The sequence below is a fragment of the Argiope bruennichi genome, chromosome 10 (assembly GCF_947563725.1).
Source record: "Argiope bruennichi chromosome 10, qqArgBrue1.1, whole genome shotgun sequence".
In the NCBI taxonomy this organism is placed as follows: Eukaryota; Metazoa; Arthropoda; class Arachnida; order Araneae; family Araneidae; genus Argiope; species Argiope bruennichi.
Window position 1 is genome coordinate 126,976,493 of NC_079160.1, and position 25,623 is coordinate 127,002,115.

General features: G+C 29.2%; 1 protein-coding gene across 2 annotated transcripts in view; it reads left to right on the forward strand.

Moving 5' to 3' along the window:
- Window positions 1-25,623, forward strand: part of LOC129989208 (transforming growth factor-beta receptor-associated protein 1-like) — a 48,497-nt gene that overhangs the window by 14,977 nt on the left and 7,897 nt on the right. For both annotated transcript variants that reach the window (XR_008785736.1, XM_056097586.1), the window contains exons 6-19: window positions 130-231; window positions 347-481; window positions 945-1,105; window positions 1,420-1,552; window positions 1,710-1,805; window positions 2,852-2,956; window positions 3,563-3,754; window positions 5,982-6,178; window positions 9,081-9,149; window positions 9,822-9,894; window positions 18,518-18,652; window positions 20,128-20,228; window positions 21,762-21,873; window positions 22,512-22,672. Coding sequence is in view for 1 of the 2 variants with exons in the window: in XM_056097586.1 (XP_055953561.1) it covers window positions 130-231; window positions 347-481; window positions 945-1,105; window positions 1,420-1,552; window positions 1,710-1,805; window positions 2,852-2,956; window positions 3,563-3,754; window positions 5,982-6,178; window positions 9,081-9,149; window positions 9,822-9,894; window positions 18,518-18,652; window positions 20,128-20,228; window positions 21,762-21,873; window positions 22,512-22,672 (1,772 nt within the window). In the remaining variant the exon portion in view is untranslated. The remainder of the gene's footprint in view (window positions 1-129; window positions 232-346; window positions 482-944; window positions 1,106-1,419; window positions 1,553-1,709; window positions 1,806-2,851; window positions 2,957-3,562; window positions 3,755-5,981; window positions 6,179-9,080; window positions 9,150-9,821; window positions 9,895-18,517; window positions 18,653-20,127; window positions 20,229-21,761; window positions 21,874-22,511; window positions 22,673-25,623) is intronic.

The window sequence follows — 25,623 nt, forward strand, 5'->3', positions numbered from 1 at the left end:
CTTTATTCTTTTAATTCATAATTTAGTTATTAAGGAAGTTAGAATTTAAAGCTTTTAAATGAATGACTGGAGACATTTTGCATCATAGCATTTGATAATTTTTCACTTATTAGTTTATATTAAATTTAGGTATGCATCGCAAAGCGAAGGCAGTTACTCATCTGTCATGTAACCGATGATAAAATTATTCAACTGAGAGATGTAAGTGTGCCTGAAACACCAGCTGCTATGGTAAATGCCATTTTTCTTCTATTATATATTGACATATATTCTTTGGCAGAAATAAGTAATTTTTAATAGCAATAGGGCTGTTTATGATTGTTTTAAATGCATTTTATTATTTTAGGCTATGGATGGGGAATTTGCATGCATTGCTTTGTCATCAAAATATGTAGTTGTGAATACTGAAAGTGGATATGCTCAAGACCTCTTTCCTTATGACAGCAGTACTACTACTCCTCTAGTCAAAAGAATTACCAAAGTAACTTTTATCATATTATTGCATTTAGATTTTAACACTCTGCTGACTACAAAAGGAAAATGTTACTTTGATTATGGTGAGCAAATTGTCTCATATATTTCTGCATAAAGATAGGTTGCTGAGCCTAATTACAGAGCAATAAGTTTGAGGCTGATTCTAAACTGCAATTTTACATGTAAATCTATCTGGAGATAAACACCATTTTGTTGTATGGTATGGAAATTTGCAGAAAGATTACTAATTCTAATATTATATCTTCTTGCTCTGAACAAATCAAAATTTTGGGATCTATTTCATTCTTAAATAATCATTATGCAAGTTCAGAACAGGATACTATTCTAGCTAAATTAAACTATAATTCACTTCATGAGTAATCTATGCTTTTCTTATTTTAATTCTAAATTCATTATTTATAAAAAAATACACTTAATTTAATCTTATATCTATGTATTGATATTTTCAGGAAGAATTCCTCCTTGGAGGTCCCAGTGCCTTAGGTATGTTTGTCACTACAGCTGGCATATCAGAAAGGCCTCCTCTGCAGTGGGGGGAGAATGTAATATCAGTTGCATATTCTCATCCATACATTATTGTTCTTAGCTCAGATTATTTAACAGTTTATAGGTTAGTGTACTGTTCTCTTGAATATGATTTGTTTTCAACATTGTGAACATTTTAAGTTTTGTATTTAAGTAGTTGGTACTGAAAATAACTGCCTTTGTGTATATCATTTTTTTTTAAACTGTGGAAAAAATTTTATTATTAAATAAATTTTATGATGATGCTTTGATGGTTGATGAGGGTTTTTAGCCTATTCTTCTTTTTTGTGTGTGAAGATATTTAAATTATGAATTGAAATAATTGTATTTTTAAAGAAAAGAATATGATAATATTGGCAATACTTAAATCTAAATAGCTTTTTATATTTTTACAATCAGTATTTTGGATCAACAACTGAAACAACGTCTCACTTTTCATGGAGGAAGTTGTTTAGATAATTTTGATGGTAAAATGTATGTTGCTTCATCTGACATTATTTGTGCTCTTCTTCCTGTGCCTTGGGAAAAGCAGGCAAGTTTTTCTTGAACTATTGAATTTTTTGGATTATTGAATTTTTCTTGGATTATTGAATTTTTTGGTTTGCATTTTCCTTTTGCAAAATAAAATATTGATTTATGTATTTTTATAATGTTGTATAACATCCTGAAACAATTTTTTAAACCTTTAGGTCCAAGCTCTTTTAAATGATAAAAAGGTGACAGAAGCACTGGAACTTGCAAAATATTCAAATAGAGCTGGCTTATCAAAAGAACAGTTTAGAAATGTAAGATTATTATTGTTTGGAATAAGATTATCTGTTTCTAATGAAAGTATTTTTTTATCTTAAAATTGTTTTATATTTGATTAAACTGTATGAACCATGAATTTTGCATATTCATTTATTCAATCCCATCCCAATTTTTTCTTTCTTCCTTACATAATTTCTATTAATATAGAATTTGTATTTGTGTGTCTTAACATTCTACACTGTTTGACCTAGAATTACCAAATTTGGTATAGCTATATTTAGATGTGGGTAAGAACATGCTCCTTGAAGAAATTTTAAAAAAATGTAATTAAAAATTAGCCAAAATTTTTACATCTTCCGATAAAAGGTCCCAAAAATACAAATTATTGTACAAAGTTGATTTTCACTCTATTTTAAAATTGTCATTTTAATAGTATTCCTTAAGTTCTCATGCAACTTTTTGAAAAAGCTTTTAGTATGATTTTTAACAGTAGTTTTCATTGCTTTCTACATTAAATTTCAGACTGCTTTCCATGCTTCATCAAATACTTATTTTCTTCCATTATTGAATGCAAAGAATCATTTTAGAAATAAATAAATGAAGTTATGTTACCTCAAAAGTTAGATGTTAACATGAACCAAACAATCATATCATTAATAGCACTCTAATACTATGGAGCTTGACTTCTATGATGGTACATATGCACAGTTAACATAATTGACGTGAGAGCGTTTAAATAACACAGTTTTAATGCCTGTCGCAATCTGATTTTTAAAAATATTTTATTGAGGGAATCATAAACATCAAGTTAGCATAAGATATTTAATTGAAAGTAAGCATAATAAATATTCCTAACAAACTAATCTTGTTATCAAAAGTGCTAGTGAAGTATAAAATCATTTACATTTATTTTAAATGTATATTGCTTTTAAAAATCACGGTTCCTTAATAGAAAAGAATGAGAATGATGGGTGAGTTAGTAATATTTAATATATATTCAATTTTTTTTCTTGATAGTTTTGTTTTTCTGGGCTTTTATGGTTAGAAAAGTTATTCATAAAAGTATTTTGTATTATTTCAGGTATACCGACGCATTCAACAGCAAGCAGGTTTTATTGAGTTTTCTTTATTGCATTTTGATGAGGCTAGAGAATTATTTCATGAGGGGCAGCTAGATGTCCGAGAGGTAAATATAATAGTTTTGTAATATTTTGATTCATTTTATGCTTAATATGCAACTAGTTTTCTTCCTAAAATTTTAAATGTAGATTAAAATTTTTAGCTGCAGTTAAGTACAAAAATTCATAAAACTTTCTGCTTAACTTGCAGAAGAAATAATTTTTGTAGAATATTCATTAAAAAATTGCTTTTTAAGAAAAGAGATTCAGAAAAACTAGAAAAGATCTTAGTGAAATGTCAATTTCAAGTACTTTAAATTTTAATTACTTTGTTATTATGCTCTACACAGAAACAATTAAGATGAAATAAGTTCATATTTTCTGAGAACTGCTAATCTTGAAACATTATGTAAATTATAATTTCTTGCAACATTATTTAAACAACGTTCTTGTAACCTTGTTTCTTTAATTTTTTTTTCTCCTTGTAACCTTTCATAAATTTGTATCATAATTTTCTATTTGGAACATTTTTAATTTTCCTTGTAAATATTTTTTAAAAATATATTAGTAAGAGAAATTCAAATGCAAATTGAATGTTTTGGTTGAATGTTTTAGTTTAGTTTTAGTTGATTAACATGCCATTCCCAAATCATTTTAACTGATTGTTTTTGCAGCTGATAAGTTTATATCCTGACTTGCTTCCTGCTAGTTCTTCTTTTGTAAGAATGAATCCTCCACTGCACGATATTGGAAATGTGAGTGAAATGTGCTCTTTTGAATCTGATGCAATTTTATCCTGTCGAAAATTTCTTCTTCATTATTTAGAATCAATTAGAAATTCGATGGATGCAGCTGGTGCTAAGATAGTAAGTTTTATTTTATTATTTAAATTTTTTTTCTTTTAATTTTGGTAATTTTAATAATTAGGAAAGAGATGCGAGCTTAATATTTATTCTTGTCATTCCAAATTAGTCATATTTTTTATTTGAAAGACTATTAATATCTTTGTTGCTAGTTTCTGAATGATTTCTTTTGTGAAATTAAAATTTATAAAATATCAAAAACCAACATTCTTATTATTTACTGCTTGATAAGCTTTGTATTTTATTCACAGTTTTCTGAGCTATTAATAAATATATATGGCAAGTTTGTTTGTTGTATATTGAACTTCATTCAACATTTCTGTGGTTTGTTCTTTTGTTGCAACCCACAGAAATTTCCGCAGTAAGAAATGGTTACATAAATATTCAACTTATGTAAATTACTACCTTTTTTGTTTTGTTTTTGATTTATTTGTAGTTTTTAATGAGTTTTAAACTTTTGATCTTTAGATTGCCTAAATATAAATAAGTATGTTTTTAAAAAATGAATAATACTTGTAATATACTGATGAATTTTAGTATAATATGTTCATTTCTTGATGTATTTTTGGGATTTTTAAATGTATTTTTTTCTTTTTAAGTGAATTTACATATTAGGAATTGTCTGTAGCAGATTCCTTTTTCTTTTCTATATAAGGCTATTTTAATAATTTCCTTTTAAAATCAAAAACAGTTTTGCATGATTAACATGCCATTTTACTACTAATTTTTTTTTTACATCAAGCAATATTGATTATTTAATAGTGGACACACTGCTTGCTGTTATTTTATGCTGGCACATATATTGTATAAACTATACCTATTACAAATTTTAATATAATTCTTAAATAGTGTCACGTAGGACTATAGTATAGAATTCAATGGCACACACAAAAGCTAGAGCTAAACCAATTTATTAACTGAACTCTGAACTCAGAACACAATAACTAACAAATCTGCTTTTATACTAGCAGAGAAAGTTCCAGAATACTCTTCTGGAGACAGTAAGAAAAGTCCAGAACACTTGTCTGGTAAACTAAAGAAATGTCCAGTATCTTCTGGAACATGAAATAAAGGAAAACATAAAATCAATCAATTAAGTATTTACATATACTATTAATCGCATTGTCTCTAGCGGGATTCGAACCCAGGTCTCTTGATCATGAGACCAGTGCCATGACCATTCGGCCATGGAGATTCGACTGTCTCTCTTCAATGCGGCAATAGGAATAATACTGCTCACTTTCTGAATTAAATGTTATTTTTAAATTTATGTTCTATTTAAATGCAATTTTATGATATTTTTGTCTTTCTTCATTAAAAAAAGTCAAAATGATAACACACACAAAAAAACTATTATTCTTATTAAATATTCAAATGAACTCATGCATTGTGATGCCTTTTAAATATTTTATTTGAATTTTATTTATTAAACGAGCTAGCTTGCCCATTCCTATCTTTTCTCACTTTGTCAATTGTTACATTAATTTATTCCATCTATCTCAATAGAGCTGTAAAAAGTAATGGACAAGTAAATAAATTTTAAGATATGCATAATACTGTGATTGCTTAATATTTTAATATATTAATAAATCTGTTTATGATAACAGAACTCTCATTCACTTTCCTTTTTCTCCTTATATAGCCTAATTTTTTTTTTTTTTTTTCATATCTACTTTTCTTTGATTAGTTCTTTTCTAAATGTTGACAAATGTATGCATATTAGTGATGCTATAACTATGCTGTTTTGTGAATGTTTTTAATCTGTGTGTATTTGAACAGTTGCAGTTTATTTCATTACTTAGCAACAGGTTTCTTAAGAACAAAAGATAAATATTAAATTTATCTCAGTCAATAATTATGATTTCCATATGATATGTTGAAAAGTATCTGGGCAAATTCAAAGCAGTGAATTTTTTTTCAATATCTTTTATCTGCTATTCTTACTGTGCAGTACTTATAGCAAACAGTAAAGAGTGGAAGGTGTATTGAATATAAATTCTAATTATGCGTATCTTTTTTTTTGTTTAGTGATACACATATAAAAATTAAAAATACCATTGAAAATTTTTTTTATAATGAAAAGATTTATTGAAATTTCATTGTTATGTTAGGTATAAATTTCTTATGAGGTTTGATATTCACCAGTATACTTTATTTTCAGAAATACAGATTTATTGTACTGCCCAATCTGTATAATGAGAAAACTTAGCATACCTAAATTTTATTTTAGGAAATTGATACTGCACTGCTGAAACTTTATACTGAAATGGACTACTCGGCTCTGTTATCATTCCTAAATACCACTGATATTGGATGTCAGCCAAAAGAAGGTGTTGAGGTGTTGCATCGATTTCAAAGATATCATGCTTTAGCTTTGTTCCATTTGAAATTAGGAGAAAATGATTTGGCTCTCAGTATTTGGTCAAAGTTAGTAAAAATATTATTATTTGACAATCTGCTGAAAGTTGCAATTTCAATACTATATTATTATTTATTATCATGTAAAATCGATAAATTATAATAATTAAAAACTTTACATGTAGTAAAGCTAGTGAAAGCTCAGTGTATTAAAAATGTTTCTGATTACTAATGAAAGTTCAAATTAAGTATTACTGCAGTAATATTCTATTTTTAATCAATGCAGTATTATTTTTAAGATAAGTAAGACATTTTTAAACCTACTTGTAATTAAAATGAAATAAGTTATGTGCTACTATTTACAAACCATGCTATATTATTTCACTTATTACATTTTTTTAAAAGTGTTGTAGTTAATGTTAATATTATTATCTAATAACTGCTTTCTTGAACTTCAATTTGCACATATTTTTAATCTGAAGAATAAGTTTTTAGTATTTTGTGCAGTTAATATTTATAAATTAATTTTAACATATCTGTATTATCAAAAAATCTTTATTTATAATAAAGATAAATGTAAGCACTTTACAGCCCAGAACGTTTGTCTTAAAGCTTCCAAACTTGACACATATATAATTTGAAAGATTAGAATGTGCACCTCTTATCTTTGAAATTTTAATTAGAAATTAAGCAAAATTTTGGCATTTTTCTATGATAACTTCCAAAAATATTACAGTACACAAATAATTTTTATATCATTTTAAAATAAAAAAAATTTGGGATATCACTGTTTTTGATGCATAAATATTTATTTTATATTTAATCGATTTTTAAAGCATACTGAAGCATATTTTCCATTAAGAAGTGTAGGATTTGGAATCAGACATTAAATGTATTAATCAATTATACAGAGATATTTAAGAAAATTAAGAATTCTGGAAGAAGAAATCATTGGTAAAAGTCTCTATTAATGTTTCGGATATATTTTTATGCTTTTAATAATCTGAATTACTATTCTGTTTTCTTAACATAAATCATTATTAGTGGAACAGATTTAAGGAAAGCAACTTGTACATTTACTTAAATTTAGGAAGAATTTGTAAAAGATATAAATCGATTTAAAATATTATAAATATATCTGATAAAAAAAATAAGGAAAATGCATCAAAAAAGAAACTTACCTATTTTATATATAAACATTCATTCATCTATATATAAAAAAAATGAATATATGTTTGTGCATGTATGTGCATTGGTGTTCTACAATTTCACTTGGAGCTATCAAATTTGATTCATATATACTTTGGAGGATGAAAGTGCACACTTTGGAATGATTTAAAAAAAATTTAATTAGAATTTCAGTTAATTGAAAACTAAGCAAATTTCTTAAAATATCGAAATACAAATAATGATTTTTATATAAGTTATATATTCAATAGTACCAATATTTTTATTAAATTTCATAAAAAATAAAATCTAACTTGCATGAGAATATTATGTTTGCATAAAAACAAATAAGCTTTTATCAATGTGCTGCCATCATCCTGGGAAATGCTTTAATTTAAAGATTAAATTTATTTTCACTACCAAGTAAACACAGAGAAATTTAATTTTAATATTTTCTGTATGAAATAAAATATGAAACATGATATTTTCTAGAAAAATAAATATAACAGATTTCTCTGACTCCTAAAATAGCTCTTTTTTTTAAAATTCCCTAATTCTGTGTTATTTCAGGAAAATAAGGTTTAATATACACAGTATATCCACAATAATTGGGGCTCAATAACTAATTTCTGGACAGAGAGTAGTAGATATATAGATCTAATAAGAAAAATGGTTTAAATGAAATAAATAATTATGCTTTATGTTGTTTTAAGTCAATAAATTTTCTGAAGAATAATAAATTTTTTTTACAGAACTTCAGTCCATAGAGTCAAATTTAGTGAAATGTTCATGACACACTAATATTTTAAACAAAAAGAAAGTCCCTCTCTATGTCAACTTAAACTCTGTGAGTCATGAAAATTTGAATCTTACTATATTATAAAAATACATGATTTTCAGATTACTCCATTGATTGTTTTCACATTATGTATGCCAATCATCACCCGAAGTCCCCCAAGGGTGATTGACCTAAAATTATGAAATTATTGATTGTCCTAAAATAATTTTATTCAGAACTTTTTAACTTGTTTAGATTTGGTCACAGTAGATATAAACACTTTTTTTTTTTTAAATTTCAAAGTTGGAGCATGAAGAATATTTCACATAATATAATTCTTTGTGAACCTAAGGACTGTAAAAAATTTAGATTTCATCAATTTTTTCAGAAATACATTTATTTACTGAAAAAAAAAATTATTTACTTCATTTAAATCTTCTTGAAAATAAAACTAAAAACTGCATTTTATGACGAATAATTCTTTGAAATACTGCATAAATTATGAGAATTATTCTGTAGTGCACATAAGACTTCAATGTCGAATAATTTTGTTTTCTATATTCATATTTAAAAAAAAAAAAAACATGCTTGGTTTTATCAAAAAATGCTTTTGTATACTTTAATTTAAAGGTCATATTTTTTAGGAGCTGACTGAAAATTAGAGAGATTCATAGCATAATGAGCAGTATGCTTTAAAGCTACTGTAATAGTGCGAGTTATATGATTATCAAAATTGAAAGCGTAAAAATATTTTGTTGAAGAAGGTATTTAGAGACCAAGTTAAATAATATAGTGAATAGAAAATTTTAGAGAATAATAATCCTGGCGAACCAACTGGTCGTCAAAGGCAATTAGTTATAAAATCATTTTGCATCTTGGTTATAGTTTTAAAGAATGCATAACTTTTATGCTCTGTATGTTTTTATCATTTATTAGATTTATATAAATCATTATTCATTATAGTGAATTCTAGAAAAAGATGTTTGCTTTAATTTTTTTTTTTTTTTTTTTTGCATATATTTGCAGAATAATAAGTGGAGAATATTCTGATCCTTTTTATCCTGGATTGGGGCATTTTGTTGAATTTTTAAGCAAGTGAGTAAGAATGTCTGTCCATAAATGTGCAAATGAAGCATTTCACCTTCTAAATTGTAGTAACATTTATTGAAAAGAACTTTTAAAAACAATTAATTTTATTAATTCTGCTATTATAATATGCTGTTTTCTTTTTAATTTTAATAAACAAATATGCTTTAAAACTTATCTGAAGGTTAAATATGTGTATTATGTATTGGAAGAAAATAAGTTCACCAAAAATACTTTACATGACCTTGCACATTAAACTTTTATTTCTATTTATGTCTTAGTTTGAACCATGCTTTATAATTGTTATTATTGTTTATTATGAATTGAATTTTAAGATGAAATAATTTCATCCACTGTATTTTCATTCAGTAAGACAAATGAAAAATACTGGAATTTAAAGGATTAAGAAATTTGAAACAAATGATTTTTGGAAAATTTTCAATAAAAAAAAGTTATTCTTTTAAATTTTAGATGCTTGCACTTTAGAAATACATAGTAAATTAACATCTATATCCTTGCACCTGTTTTTTTTTTTTTCATTTTTAAATAATTTTTTAAGTTAAATATTTTTAAATAAATTTTTAAAGTTAGTTGATAACATAAATTTTTTTTAAATCTTTAATAGATGAGTTTTTTCTGTAACTCTTAATTTAACTACGTTTTCAAACAAAATTATTTCAGACTTAGTGATCATTTACTGTTATGGAAATATGTGGATTTTGTTCTGGAGAGAGATCAAAAATTAGGAGTCAGAGTAAGTTGGTGCAGATTTTTTTTAATATACTTTAGATAGATATACATTTTTGCTTATGAATTTGGAACATAATATTTGTTATTTAGAGTTATGCAAGTACTTTTTTTAATCTATATATATATATATATATATATATATATATATAAAACAAAGTCGTAAATCGTGTTAGTTACACCATTCATAACTCAAGAATGGCTGTACCGATTTTAATGATTTTTTTTTTTTTTTTTTTTTTTTGGATTCGTCGCAGTCTCGAATAGCATAATAACCATTAAAATATCGTAAACGTTCACGAGAAAAAAAAATTAATCTTGGACTGCCACGGTATGGCGACATGGCGGTTTTTGGCATCCAAACCACCGATATCAACGATGAAATTACCAGCTATCAAGTTGGTCGATATGTGAACTGCAATGAGACGATTTGGCGTATATTCTTACTCCCTATTCACGAACGTCATCCCACTGTTGTACATTGGACGGTGCATCTGGAGAATGGGCAACGAGTTGAAGTACCTCCAGCGACAACATTGACGAGTTTCTTTGCGACTTGCCAAAGCGATCCGTTTGCCCAAACGTTGCTTTACTCAAAGATGCCACGTTATTACACTTGGAACACTTCATCGAAGAAATTTCAACGTCGGAAGCAAGGCGACGCGGTTCCTGGTCATCCGGATGTGCGTTCTACTAGAGATGGTTGGGTTGACGGGGTGCCTAGCCCCGGCAGGGGCTTATCCCCAGTAAGGAGAGACTTCACAGAGCTTGAGGGTCAATACTTTGCCGTGGCCGTCTTCGGCGAGATTTGGAGATGGCGAGTGATTGTCTGATAGGAGAACTTATTGTGATTGTCTGATAAGAGGGTACGCTGCCGTTGGACTTAGTGAGTTTTTTATTGCTTGTGAGCTAGAATTGACTATTGAGATTCAGTTTAATTTCAGTTTGAAATAATAGAAAGAAAAAATTTGAGGGATGAGATATATTAAAGTAGTATATTATGGGGTCTTCTAGAGTTTGAAGTTGGTTTATATTTAGGGATTTTAGCTATTGCTTCATTTTCATTCTTATCCATGTTTTTAAAGAAGTTAGTGGCAGTTTTTAAATGAATTTTTTTAAGAGGGGGATAGTCTAGGCATAAGTACATATTTGTATTGGGCATGTAGTATTTCATATTGCAGAAATTTCTAATTAAATTATTTTGCTGGCGTTCAATAATTCTTAGATTAGTCTTGGCAGCATATCCCGACACAGGGCAGGCGTAAGTTAATCCTGGACGCGAGTAGGCAGTGTAAATAAGCATTTTATTATGTCTACTCATTTTGGAGTTTCGAGGAATTAAGGGATAAAATTTACGAGTTAGGTCTCGAAACTTTTTAGCTATGTAAATAAAGTGGGGTTTTCGAGTTAATTGTCTATCTAGAGTATCGCCTAAATATTTGCATTCCTTAGACCATGAGACAATTTGATTTTTAATTTTTAACGGGGGTGGGGATTTTTTTTACAGTTATTTTTATTAAAAACTATAGTTTCAGTTTTTTAGCATTTATTTCAATTTTCTATTCAACGAAGCAGTCCTCAAAAGATTTAAGATGTCTGTTTAAAGCTATGGTGATGAAATTTGGATTTTTGTTTCTAGCTAGTATTGCAGTGTCATCAGCATACATACACAACATAGTGTTAAATTGCTTGGGGATATCATTAATAAACAAGGAAAATAAAATTGGTCCTAGTTTAGATCCTTGAGGTACACCTGCAAGAATAAGTTTTACTTCAGAAATTCATTGTTTATTTTGATTTTGAAGGATCTGTAACTAAGGTAAGAAATTATAATTTTGATTAGGCGTGGGGGTATGTTGTAATTAATTAGCTTGTAAATAAGGCCATCTTGCCAAACTCTGTCAAAAGCTTTCTGAATGTCAAGGAAAACCGCTACAGTTTTTTGTTTATTTTCAAAACCTTCCTCAATGAATTCTACTGCTCTAATTAATAGGTGGGTAATAGATAGGTTACGGCGAAATCCAAATTCTTCTGGTGTTAGTATATTATGGTAATTGTTTAATCTATTGATAATTATCTGTTCAGCAATTTTGCTGACAGAAGTCTATAACTGCAGGGATCAGTTGGGTTTTTTCCTGGTTTCAATATGGGGATAACTGCAGCTGTTTTTCCATAGCATGGGAAAATGTCCTAATTTGAGAATGCTATGAATTATATTAATTAAAAATTTTAAGTAATTTTCCGGAAGTGTTTTTAACATTTTGTTGTTAATACTGTCAGGTCCAGGGGCTTTTTTGATATTAAGTTTTTTAATTCATCAATTGAGGGGAGGGGATATCAATAAATTTTTGTGGCAGTTAGTCAAGAAAGCTTTTCACTTTATTATTTACATTATGTTCTGTGATGTAATCGCTCTATTCATTAAGTTGAAATTGTTTCTCAAGGTTAGCCGCCAGGCAGTTTGCTTTTTCTTTATTAGTTATTTCAATACTAGCAGGGCCTTTAAGGGCTGGAATTTTTTGTTTTTTTACTTTTAAAAGTTTTGATAAGTTCCGAGATTGATCCATCTTCTGTGTTTTCATTAATTAATTTGTTTATAAATTCATTGTTTTGAATTTTATTGTTAAGTTTTTCAATTTCCTTATTAAGTTGATTCATTAGTCTCTTGAAGACTGGGTCTCTGGTTTATTGAAAGTATTTCCAGGCAAAGTTCTTGCCCCTAATTAGGTCTCTAATTTTGGGGTCAATAAAATTTTGACTATTTATAATGGGGGTGGAGGCTAGATTTTTTGCGTTAATAATTTTCGATTCGAATACGTTAACAAAATGATCAAGTTTATCTGGGTTTGTAAATTCAGCAATATTTGGGGTTTCTGATTGACAGGGTTAATTTAAAATTATTCTAGTTTGTTTTACATTTATTGAGATTATTGGGCAGGGAGTATTTAAAGAAAAAATTTAGTAAGATGGGATTATGGTCAGAGCTAACTTCAGGTAAGGAGTGAATTTCATATGGGTACAGGAAGTCTTTAATTAGGGTGAGGTGTATTGTATTGGCTGACTGGGGTCCAAATCTAGTGGGAGTGGTGGGTGCTATAATGTCTAATCCGGCCTGAAGGGCGAATGATTTTAGGGAATTACCTTTTGGGCAGTTATACTTACACTCTCAACTAACGTGGTGTATGTTAAAGTCACCGCAAATTATTTGATTAGACCCTGTTTGCATTAGGTCTTCAATGTCGAAAATAAAATTGGAATTATCAGCACTAGGGAGGATATAAATAATTAGGGTTATTGGATCTTGATTTTAAAAATTTTATTTTACCATGCTAGCTTCTACATGTTATAGTAAGGGTTGGAGGACCTCACTTTGAAGTAAACCGTTTTTAATTAAAATTGCAGTACCGCCGCCAGTCTGATTTGCTCTGTACCTGTAATATGAGAAGTAGTTTGCTAGGAAAATTTATCTTTGTGGTCTAAGGTGGGTTTCTTGCAGTAGGATTTCATAGGGGTTATACTTATTTAAAAAATTACGAAGGTCAATTATTTTATTGTTAATGCCATTTGCGTTCCAGTAGACTATGCGAAGGCTATTGCAGGAGAAAACTAGTTAATGACAGGTTGACTTGGGTTATCGAATGCCTTCATGAGTATATCCAATTTTTCCATAACAGTGTTTGCAATTTTTAGTTTTTTAAGCTGTGAGAAGAGTAACGGATACTCGGTTGTTAGTTTTTTAAGTTCTTTCATTGTTTCTACAATATCAGCAAAATCATTGCCTTCTAAAGCAGTGTTGTTGGTTTGTGGGTGTGGGCTTGTGGCGTGAGGGTGTACTTGTGGCGCCATTACTTGATGGCTTTTGTTTTTAAAAAGCCCAGCAAAACTTGCATTTGGCATGAATATAGATTGGTTTTTGTTAAAATGGTTGTCCCTATTTTTTCTCGTAGATTGAATTTTTGGGAGGCCTCGCAGTCACGGTAAGAAACTATGTGCCCTTGTTTGCCGTAATTAATACATGTTGGCGATTCTATTTTTTCCTTAATCGCGCAAGCATTAGTTTCGTGGCTTTCGCCACACTTTAGACATCTGAGTTTTATGTTGCAGTTATTTGCTGTGTGGTGAAAAAAGTTGCAACGATAACATTGCGGTACTAGGTTGCGACCTCTATAGGGCTCTACTGTGATACTAAAGTAATCCAGATGTTCGAGTTTAAAAATTTTGAGGTTTCTTTTTGTTCTTAGCTGAGTAAGTTGGACTATCCTTGTCACTGGAAAACCACTATCAACTAGATTTTGTGCAATAATTTTAGTGTCGTATTCATGGGGGAGTTCTTTGATGACCGCTTTTAATGGTCTTTTGTTTTTGGGCGTTGTGATATAATAGTCATAACCCTGCTGCCTGCAGAAATTTTGAATGGCTTTGTGTTGATCAGCCGATTCTCTGAATATTTTTATGAAGCCTTTATTCAGCTTGTTGACAGTTTTGCCGCAGGTTTTGGGAATTTGGGATAAGATTTCATTAAAGTTATCTGCGTATTTCAACATTATTGGTGGTATTTTATTTTCTGCAGTGTTGGAAGTTTCATTTTCAATTGGGATATTATTGAGGACTTGAAATTTGTTGCTTATGATAATTACATTTTTAGAGGGTTCCGGTTTATTTCTGGTAAGTTTTCTTTTAGTTGGAGAGACGAAATTATCTTACCCAAGAGGGCCTCCATCTCCTGAATCGTCTAAATTCCATGATTTCGTCTAAATTCCATGGCTGCAAGATGGGGATGAGTGTAGTCAACCTGCACCCTCTTGGCATGCCTTGTGGCTTGGTTGATTCCCTCAACTTCTAGTCTTAGAACTATTACCGCATCACGGACCATAAATCTTTCCTTGCATTGGATGCAAATGTATTTCTCATTTGTTTGAGGTAGATCACTATGATCGCCATCAATGATTATTTCTTCTTTCGTCTCCGCGCATCTGCACTTACCACCTTCCTCGCAAACGCTACCGTTCATGACGGAAGCTCGCACGAGAATCGGATGTGCGTTCTACTGATGCTCTTGGTCGCATTTATACAGCTCATCCGAAGAATGATTAATGCTTCTATTTGCGGTTGTTACTGGTGAATGTTCGAGGGCCAACACCATTGGAATCACTACAAACTATTAATGGTATAGTGTGCCTCACATTTCGTGCTGCATGTCAAGAGCTCAATTTGCTTGAAAACGATAATCATCGGGATACAACAATGGCTGAAGCAACTATTTCTGCATCTCCAAATCAAGTACACACATTATTTGCTATCATCCTTTCGACATGCTTCCCATCCAATCCACGTGACCTGTGGAACAAATACAAGGATAACATGTCAAAAGACATTTTACATCGAATTCATGTAGCTTCAAGAAATCTTGATATTGAGATAAATGAGAAGATGCATAACCAAGCTTTGCTGTTGATTGAAGACATATGTTACCTCATGTGCGATAGTTTATTTGTGAAATTAGGAATGCCAGCGCCAGATCGTGGAATGAATGACTCGTTTAATCAAGAACTGGAACATGAATATGATCGACATGAATTAGACCAATCAGTTCAAACGAATGTACCCCTGCTGAACACCCAACAGAAGGAAGTGTATGATACATTAATGAAGGCAATTGATGATGGAAATGGGGGCTTATTTTTCCTGGATGTCCCTGGTGAAACTGGCAAGACATTCCTCATATCATTGCTTTTGACCACTGTGCGTGCGAGGTCGGACATTGCGGTAGCAGTTGCTTCTTCTAGCATAACGGCCACATTGTTGGAAGGATGCCGTACGGCTCATTCAGCGTTAAAGTTGCCGTTAAACCTACAAAATTCTGAACAAGTGACATGTAACATTTCGAAATAGTCTGCAATGGCCAAAATTTTAGTAGCATCGAAAATCATAATATGGGACGATTGGAAGCACTTGACCGGACATTGAAAGATCTGCGCAATGATTTTACTGGCTCTCGATTTCCGCCAAACATTGCCAATCATTCCAAGATCGGCTGCTGCCGATGAAATAAACGCTTGCTTCAAATCATCAAATCTGTGGCGCTATGTGAAGAAACTTCAACTGACAACAAACATGAGAGGTGCATTGCTGAGCAATCCAACTGCTGCTGATTTCTCCAAGCAATTGTTGACTATTGGTAATGACCGTGTTCCTGTCGACGAATTGAGAGGAATGATTTCATTTCCTCGGATTTTTTGCAATTTCGTTTCATCGAAAGATGAGCTCATCAACAAAGTGTTCCCGAATATCATTGATAACCACAAAAATCATAAATGGTTGAGTGAGCGAGCAATTTTGGCTGCTAAGAACAAAGATGTGGATGACTTTATAATTCAGAATCTAATCGTTCGTACTCTGCATCCATTCAAATCTATTGACTGCGTAAAAACGAAGTCACCAACTATCCATCCGAATTTTTAAACTTCTTGGGTCTGCTTAGCTTACCACCACACAATTTACAGCAGAAATTGGCTCGGTGGTCGTGATGCTTCGAGACCTAAACCAACCAAAACTATGTAATGGAACGCGTTTGGTGATAAAAAAAATGATGATCAATGTGATTCACCCGACTATACTCAAAGGAAAATTCAAAGATGAGGAATTTCTCATTCCGAGGATTCCCATGATCTCACGCGATATGCCCTTTCAGTTTAAACGAATTCAATTTCCAATTCGTGTTGCATTCGCGATGACAAATCACAAGGCCAATCGTGGAATGTTTGTAGTCTGAATCTAGAAAATCCATGTTTTTCTCATGGTCAATTATATGTGGCATGTTCACGTGTTGGTAAACCATCCGCTTTATTTGTTCTTGCACCTGATAACAAAACAAAAAATGTTGTTTATCAGAAGATGCTCGACTCAAGAGAATAAACCCGAATGTATATATATATCTATACTTATATAAAGCTCAATGTGTGTGTGTGTGTGTGTGTGTTGGCGCTCTACAGGCCAGATTGTTCGACCTACAGCTACCAAATTTGGCACATGCATACCTTGGAGGTCGGGAATGTGAACTTGGGGTCCCTTTTTTTGAATTTTTAATTATAATTTTAATGAGTTAGGCTTCAGTTTTTTTCCCCACGCTAACGAGGATAGGCTTATCATATTTTCGACCGATTATTTCAAACGACTCTGTTTATTTTTGTAGTGTTTGATTCATTCAAAATTAAATGTTGTTAATTAATCGGTCTTTCAGATTCATTCTGAAGTACTTTTGAATTAAAATAAAACAGAATAAAGGAAAATAAAAAATTTTAATCTGTGTAGCGTTACCTCCAACTGGCGTAGAAAATTCACGCATGCGCATTGTGTTCTGATCGTTGACAACTCTATTTTCAACGGATATGGATTTGGTTTTGAAGGCTTAACATGTTTTCGACCGATTATTTCAAACGATTCTGTTTATTTTCTTAGAGTTTCATACATTTAAAATTGATGGTTCTGTTCATGATAAATCTGAGAAAATTTTGTGGAATACTTCTTGAGATATTACATAAATTAAGAAAGATATTCTGTAGTGCCCATAAGGTTTAAATACTCAGCGACTCTGTTTTCAATACTCATATTACAAAAAATTCTTCGTTTCAGTAAAAAATGTTCTTATATTAATTGAATTTAACCATTTTCCCACTTTAATTTAAAGCATAAATTCTACCGAAGCTAACAGAAAATTAGAGAGATACATATTACGTTATGGCTGAAGGCCTTTATAATATGAATGAATTATATGATTATCAAAATTTGAAGCTTTAAAATATTTTGATGAAGAAGCTATTAAAATAGGAGTTATATAAAATATTTAATTATTAAAATTTTAACGAGCATTGAGATTGGCGGACCGGCTGGTCGCCAAAGGCAGCTAGTATTGAATAAAGAAAATATCTTTCTGAGAAGCTGTTGTAATACTTATTTTTGTAGTTTTATTGATTTTTTTTTCCTTATGTTATTATAACAAGTCAAATATTATTAAAAGCGGAACAGCCGTTCTTGAGTTATAAATGGTGTAACTAAACCATTCATTGGTTGTTAGGCGTTACGAAGTTCGCCGGGTCAGCTAGTTTTGTATATTTAAAATTATTATTTTTTCTAAATAACTATTTTCGTGATTCTATTTCTTGTCTAAACTGTGATTTTTATAGCCCTTTTGATATTGAACATGCCTTATTATAATGCATTGTAATAATGTCACAGTTCAGACTTTTATTATAGTAACACATAGTATTAGCAGTTGTCTTGAAGATGCCTATTATGGTATTCACTATTCTATTCTTTGAATTCTAAGATTATGTAATAATGATCCTTTATTTATGATATAGAAATTTGCTTGAGTCGATTAAAATAAATGAAATTAAAATTCATAGTTTTCTTAGATTTTGGGTGTTATTGGAAATTATAAATGCTTTGTTGATTGTATTTGCTAGTTATTTTTAAACTGAATATGTATGTTATAATAATGAATTTTAAATGCATTAAAATATAAATGCAATTTCTTAAATAAGATAATGTTGTTTAAAAAAATTTCTAAGATTTAAAATAACTATTCTTGTTGTTGATTAAAATAATATTTATTTTGCTGTAATTTTTAGATTTTCATTGAGCGCCCACCATCTGAAATTTCATCTGAGAGATTAAGACCAGATTTTATTGTGGAATATCTACACAGGTTTCCAATAGCCTTAATAAAATATTTGGAGTACTTAGTTTTTGATAAGAAATTAGAGGTTAGCTATAAATTAGGTATTTCTTTTATTAATTATATGTACTTCTCCAGTATTACAAATATCTATATGTAGTGAAACTGACAAACTGTTCTTAACTTTTTTATATGATCATCGTTAGTAGATATTTTTTAATATCCTTATCTAAAAATATGCTAATTAAATATTATTTCTTTTTTAGAAATTAAAATTAATTAAGCTTTACTTTCTTTTTATTAACCTTATTTCAAGTTTAATTCTTTTACATAATTTTTTTCACCTGTTATGTTCTATATATTCATTTTATTGAGTTTTTATGTAATGACTTTAAATAATTTTGAGAGAGTGAAAAATTTAACATTTTTCACCTCAAAATCTGGTTATTGGTGGTATAACCATATTAGCCAGATTCTAATTTTTTTCCCTCTTCAATTCTATTTACGAAGTCATCCAAGCAAGTTGAAATTGTCTTTATTTTTTTAATTAAAAAAAATTAAAGGTTTTTAATGTATCTCTTTAACACATTGCTGCAAATGATGTTTATAGCCATTTAATTTTTGGCAATTTGAGAAGAGGAAAAAAAAAATGTTGTAATGAGTTATTGATAGTTATATTCGCCAAGTGTTTTCATAGAAAAACTGCAACAAAATGTGATAATTTTCACTTCCAAACATATGATTGACGTTCAGCTTCATATGGTAGTCATAAACAAATTAGGAGAGAAAAAAAATGTCAACTAAAAGTGTACAGTTATGTATTAAAAATTTTTAGATGAGTTTTTTAAATATGAAAAAGTGATTATTTAATAATTTAATTTTATTTTACAGTTATCCTGATATTCATTTTACATTCGTTATCATAAATCCACAAATTTTAAAGAAGTTTTGGCTTTGAATTAAGTTGGGCTTTAAGGGGTAAATTAAGTCCTTGCATCTTCATTAAAATCTTTCTGTTCCTAATATTTTGATTTAAAATAAACTTTTTTCTTTCTTAAAGAAGAGCACTCCCCCTCCCCCTCTCTTCTACGGAGTAGAATTTTTAAAAATATTAGTGTAAAACGTTTTTGGTACTGTATTGATTCTTTAATTTAAATTTATTAAATTGAAATGCATGAAGTTATTAGAAACATTTAAATACCGATGTTGTGCTGAAAGTTTTGTGGAAATTGAGTGGGAAAATTAGTGAATAGATTCTTTGAACTCCAATAACTTGCATACTTTATTCCATAATGGAAATGCTGGAAGTTTTAACTTATACTTTCAATAATTAAATTACATTTTGATATGATACTTTTGCTCAGTTTTTATATTTAATTTCAAAATTAATTAAATTTTTAAATGCAAAATTATTGACTAATTGAAATGCATTACCCACCCTTGAAAGTTTACAAACACTTTTTTGGATCTTTTCATGATGATTACATGCATATTGTATGCAAATATTTTATAATTGTTTTATTTTCAAAAATTTTAATTTTTTTTTTCATAATTATTTTGTAGAAAGAAAAATTTCATACTCATTTAGCTGTGATGTATATGGATAATGTTCTCCAAATACTGAAATTACCTGAACCAGAGCAAACATATTTGAATGATGCCAGGTAATGCTTATCATTAGCAGCTTTATTTGAATATTTGTATTTCTTATCTGTTTATTTATTTCTGATGATTTTTTTTTGAATAAAAATTTTTTGTATATCCTGTAGAATAAAAGAAGTGAAAACCCTTTTTCGTTAAATAAAAAGTTTTGAAATTCAAAAGTTCACTATTTTTATTTTTTTCTTTTTTTTCTGAAGAAATATGAAAGCATTTATTTGACCTGATATTTTTGGTAAAATTTGAGAACAACTGAATATTGAACACAACTGAACATTAAGATAATATTACATTATGATAATAATTAGGTAATAACAAACTCAAATATGAGAACATTAAGATGATAACAAACATAATTGAAGATTAAGATATTGTAAATAATTGTGTTGCTTTTGCTCTGATAGTTTTAAATTTAAAGGATTAGTAATGAGTCAGTTTGAGTTGGAAAAAATGTCAAAAAGAGATATGGCCAATTTTCAACTGGAAACAATTACAAAATTCATTAAAACTAATGTGCCATTGTGGTATATAGTAAATTATGAATGAATATAGAAACAATCTCCAGTTTTGAAGAAGTTTAATATTAAAAGTATACAATTCCCTTTAAAAGTTTAGTATTTTTTAAGTTAATGTAAAAAATATTTAATGATTTTGATAAAATATTTAGTGTTGACTGCCATTACGGTTTTTATTCATTCCATATTATATATATATCCTTGAAATAAAATCAAGATAACCAGAGTTTTCATTCATGGTATTTGAAGAATTGCAGGGGTGTTTGTGCTCCTGGGAAACCCCTGAATTCCGGGGATTTTGAACTTCGATACCCGGAAATTCCGGGGATCGTCGTTCAAAAGGAAGTAGGAATAATAATGAATTATTTATTTTGATCTGGGTAATTTTGTTTGCTTTGAAGGCAGAAAACGCAAGGTCAGTGTGTGTGGTGAAAACTTTTCCTTTCTTTCTCCAAAGGCAGTGATAATGCGTGAAAAGGGGGAAAAAACTTCTTTTTTGTTTTTTCCTTATTGCGAGTTATGACTCATTCCTCCGGTTCTCGGACATTCTCTTCTGGATTCTTTTCGGCAAGTAGGCGCAGCAGAAAAAAAAGGGAGAGACTTCGTTCGACCAGATGTGCGATCACGTGACCTGGGTTCAAAGGTCTTAATTTTGCAAAAAAAGTAATTCATTGAACTTTTATAATTAGGTCATTCAATACTTCATAATTGTAATTTTTCATTTCTCCCCCCCCCCTTCTCGTAACTCCAAAATGTCGGTAGTAAGTCCGTAAAAGTTTCAGGGGATTTTTTGGGGTCCCACAAACACCCCTGGAATTGTTGCCAGGAGTATTCAATATAGTGTGATAAGACGTTTTCTGTATTTTCTTGTATAAAAAATAGTGGAAATAGTGGTTCTAAAGCCATTTATATTTTTATGTGTAAAATGTAAATATTGTTGAACTCATATGCATACAAAGCCTTCTATTTCTAAATTGCACACAAACATTTGTTATGATAAACAGTTTGCTTGTCTTTTTGCAGGAAGAAACTTCAACATCTACTTCATTCATCCTCATTGTACAGAGTCCAATTACTTCTGGGGAAAGCTACAGAAAGTAACCTGCATAAGGAATGTGCTATACTTTATGGAAAGGTGCAGTTCAAATCATTTTTTTAAATTATTTTTTTTTAGCCATTTTCGTCTTATTTATGTTGCATATTGTTACAAATCTGTAATTTTGCTACACGGTACGAATAGTGTCATCCTAGGAAAAACCATTAAAACCTTTGTAAGATCTGTCCTGTGTGTCAATTACCTGAGAGCTTGGCGACGAATTTGGCGACTAAATGGATCATACTGGAAAGTTCGAGAAGTTTCACGATCCATCCATTAGGAACCAAGATACACGCAGATATACCCTGATCAGTCTGAAGATTCTAGCCCCGCCTCCCAGAACTATAAAAGACGGGCACTCTGAAGTTGTGTGATAGTCAGAAGGTTGTGTGGATCGTCAGAAGTTGTGTGGGAAAGGAGTCGGAGTCGCCGACAAGTAAAGAAACTGGAGGATTAGACAGCAAGCAAGCAAATTGCTGAACTAGCAATTAAATGTGCTGTGTCATTACGATTTATTGGCAGTATTTGTAGCAGAAAAAACATTTGTAACAATATGAATGATGCATGTACATACCTTTGTTTTTCATGTGTTGTATAATTTAATTGTATTACTAAAAATTCTAGCATGAATATTTATTTATTTATATTTATTTATTTATATTTTGGTTTTCTTATAGTTAGAGGAGCATGAAAAAGCTTTAAAAATTCTTGTGCATCAGTTGCAAGATCATGCTGCTGCTGAAGATTATTGCATACGAATGTCTAATGGTCGAGACAAAAAATATAGACATAGACTATTCTATGCATTGTTAAGTGTATATCTTGATAGTACTTTAGAGTAAGTATATTTGAAATATCTAATGGATTTCTATTGTAGAAGTTGTTTCACGGATTTGTTTGAAAACATTATAAGAAAATGCCGTAACAGTATCACGTAAAAATGAGGAAACACAATAAAAGATGAATACATACTAATATAGTTTTCACATGAAATTGTTATTAATAGCAGTTAGTAATAAAATCTGAGGTTCCAAATTGGTATTTTTAAGCAGATCAGTGAATAAATATGCAGTTTTATCTCTTATATTAAATTGTTAGTTGCCTTTGAGGACCAGCTAGTTCACTGGGGATATTGGTTACATTGAATTTCAATTAAATCTTTTAGATATAAAATCACACCCATAATTTTATCAACAAACTTTTTTTATAATCAAATTTTTATAGGATTTAGAGATATATTATTTTAATAGACTAACACATATTTTGTCTGTTGTGTGCATGAGCGTTCTTAATGGAAACTTGTCCAATGCTATAAAAATGTAATTGTCCAGCTCATTTATCTTCTAACATTCATGGTATGCTAACTACACTTTTTAAGCATGTTAACTTATACTAAATAGAAACTTTCTTTCTAAAACTTCAACAATGGAAGAAAATAATGCAATGAAATATTTGATGAAACAATGAAAACTTAATGAATTTCACTGTAACTATATAATCTATTGCCAAAAAACTGTTATTTGAAAATAACTAAAAATCAAGAAAAATTTGTATAATTACTAAATTTATATAATAGAAAACATTTTTTTTTTTAAATCGATTCCATAAAAATTATTTTTAAGCAATATTATAATTGGGAGTTATCGCCAAAAAAAATGCAGAAAGTTAACTAATTTTTTAAATTGAAATTTTAATAAAAAAATATTTTTAAGGTGCATGTACTACTTTCCAGACTATTTCTATGCCAAATTTCATTGCTAAAGGTTAAATTGTTTGTCTTGTAGAATGCCAACACATACACACTTTCTCCTTTATTATTGGTAGAGATACTCAACTTAAAAAATTTTTAATGTATAATGTATTTTTTAATGTATGTTTCACATGAAATTAACTCAAAGCAGGAATGTTTACTTTTTCTTTAATGATGTACGTGTATTAATTCTTTTGTACCTTTTTGAGTTGATACATTTTGTTTTTTAGTTATATGGCATTAAATAACTTTTTAAAGTTATATTAATGCAATATATTCTAACACTTATTAATTATTAGCCACTTTTGGTGACTAATTATTTTGCAGTTAGTAGTTATTATTTTATTAGTTGTTATATATTATTTTGAAGTTAATTATTGTGCAGTTTTAGTTGTATTTAATTTTAATTAAATCTCTTAAACATAACTTCATACCCATGATTCCATCAAAAAAATATTTTTTTAAGCAACAAATTGTAATAAGTATTAAAGTCGTTCAAATTTTAATAGATATGTTTTGTTCATTTTGTATATGAAGTTTTTTAATCAAAGCCACTCTCATGATAACATAGTACTTTTAAAAACACAAATGTGTAATTCATCTAAATTTCACACTATTATAACTTTACTTTTTTATTTGCCTTCTAAACTGCACAAATATTAAATAAAATCCTATTTCTTAAGCTTCCAACAACCGAAGAAAAGCATATGATTATATGTAACAACGGGGACGATTTTAATTTCATGGCTACAGTGCAATCTATTTTTGAAAATTAAGCAGAAAGGTAATTTAAAATATTGTCCAAATTTCAGAAAAATTTACATGTTTTCTAAATTGATATCAATAAATAGACTGTTTTTTTAAGTTTTGAAACTGTGTAAAATTCTTTCTTATGGAATAATATTTTCGTAAATAATCGCTGAAAATCACTGAAAGTCTGCTCGAGTTTCATTTAGTTAATTAACATAAAATTTCAGTATATCATCCTGATATGTGTATTTCTATTCTCTAAAGGAGATATATGTACCAAATTTGGTAACTGCCTATAGAGTGCCAAGACACACACACATTCATCTTTATTAATAAAAGAGATACGTATAAATATAGTTAGTAATGGAAAAGATCTTATAACAAGTTAAATAATGAAATAATGAAACACAAAATAGAAATAAACAAATATTTGAAGAATGTAATGGAATGTAGATATTCCATTTAATTTAAATTTGATTACTTCATTTTTATTTATTTATTTTTGTTATTTGCACATCATTATTATTTTGTTTATTTTGAAGTAGATTATGCATGTAATGAAAATAAATTCTATTTTTATTTTATTATTATTACTGGTTGCCTGTAACAACAGCCAGTTCACAAGGAATATTTGTTGGGTTTAATTTCAATAAAATCTCTTATACATAACTTGATATTCATAATACCCTCAAAAATATTTGTAAGCATCAAATTTGTAAAAGTTATTACAGAATTGGCTTTTGAAAAATTATACACTTATTCTATTTATTTTTTATGTGAACATTCTTGATGAAGTTGAGTTTTATAGCACCATAATGCCCTTAAAAACTTAAAATTCTGCCTAATCTATTTCATATTGTATCTTGTCTTTTACTGCAGTTGTTTGGTTTCTGATTCCTCTTGTAAACTATACAGAAACAAAAGTAGAATATCTTTTTTTTTTTTTTTTTTTTTAATCTTTCAACAATGGAAGAAAATCACATGATTAAATATTTGATGAAACAATGGAATCAGTTCAACTATGAAATGTAGTACTAGAAATTATGCAAAAACATATACTTTTTATAAATTGTCAAAATTCAGCAAAAATTTTCAAGACAACAAAGCTGTTGTTAAAAATGTAACTTTTTAAATTTTAAAATCACTATAAAATTCAGTTTTGTGCCTTAATATATTTTGAGATTTTTTAATGGATAAGCTGGCTCTAAGATATATTTGCCCCAAATTCGTTAGCTCTGGACGAAGTTGTGTGACAAAAATTTCTTTATTTCTTTCTTACAATGTGAGAA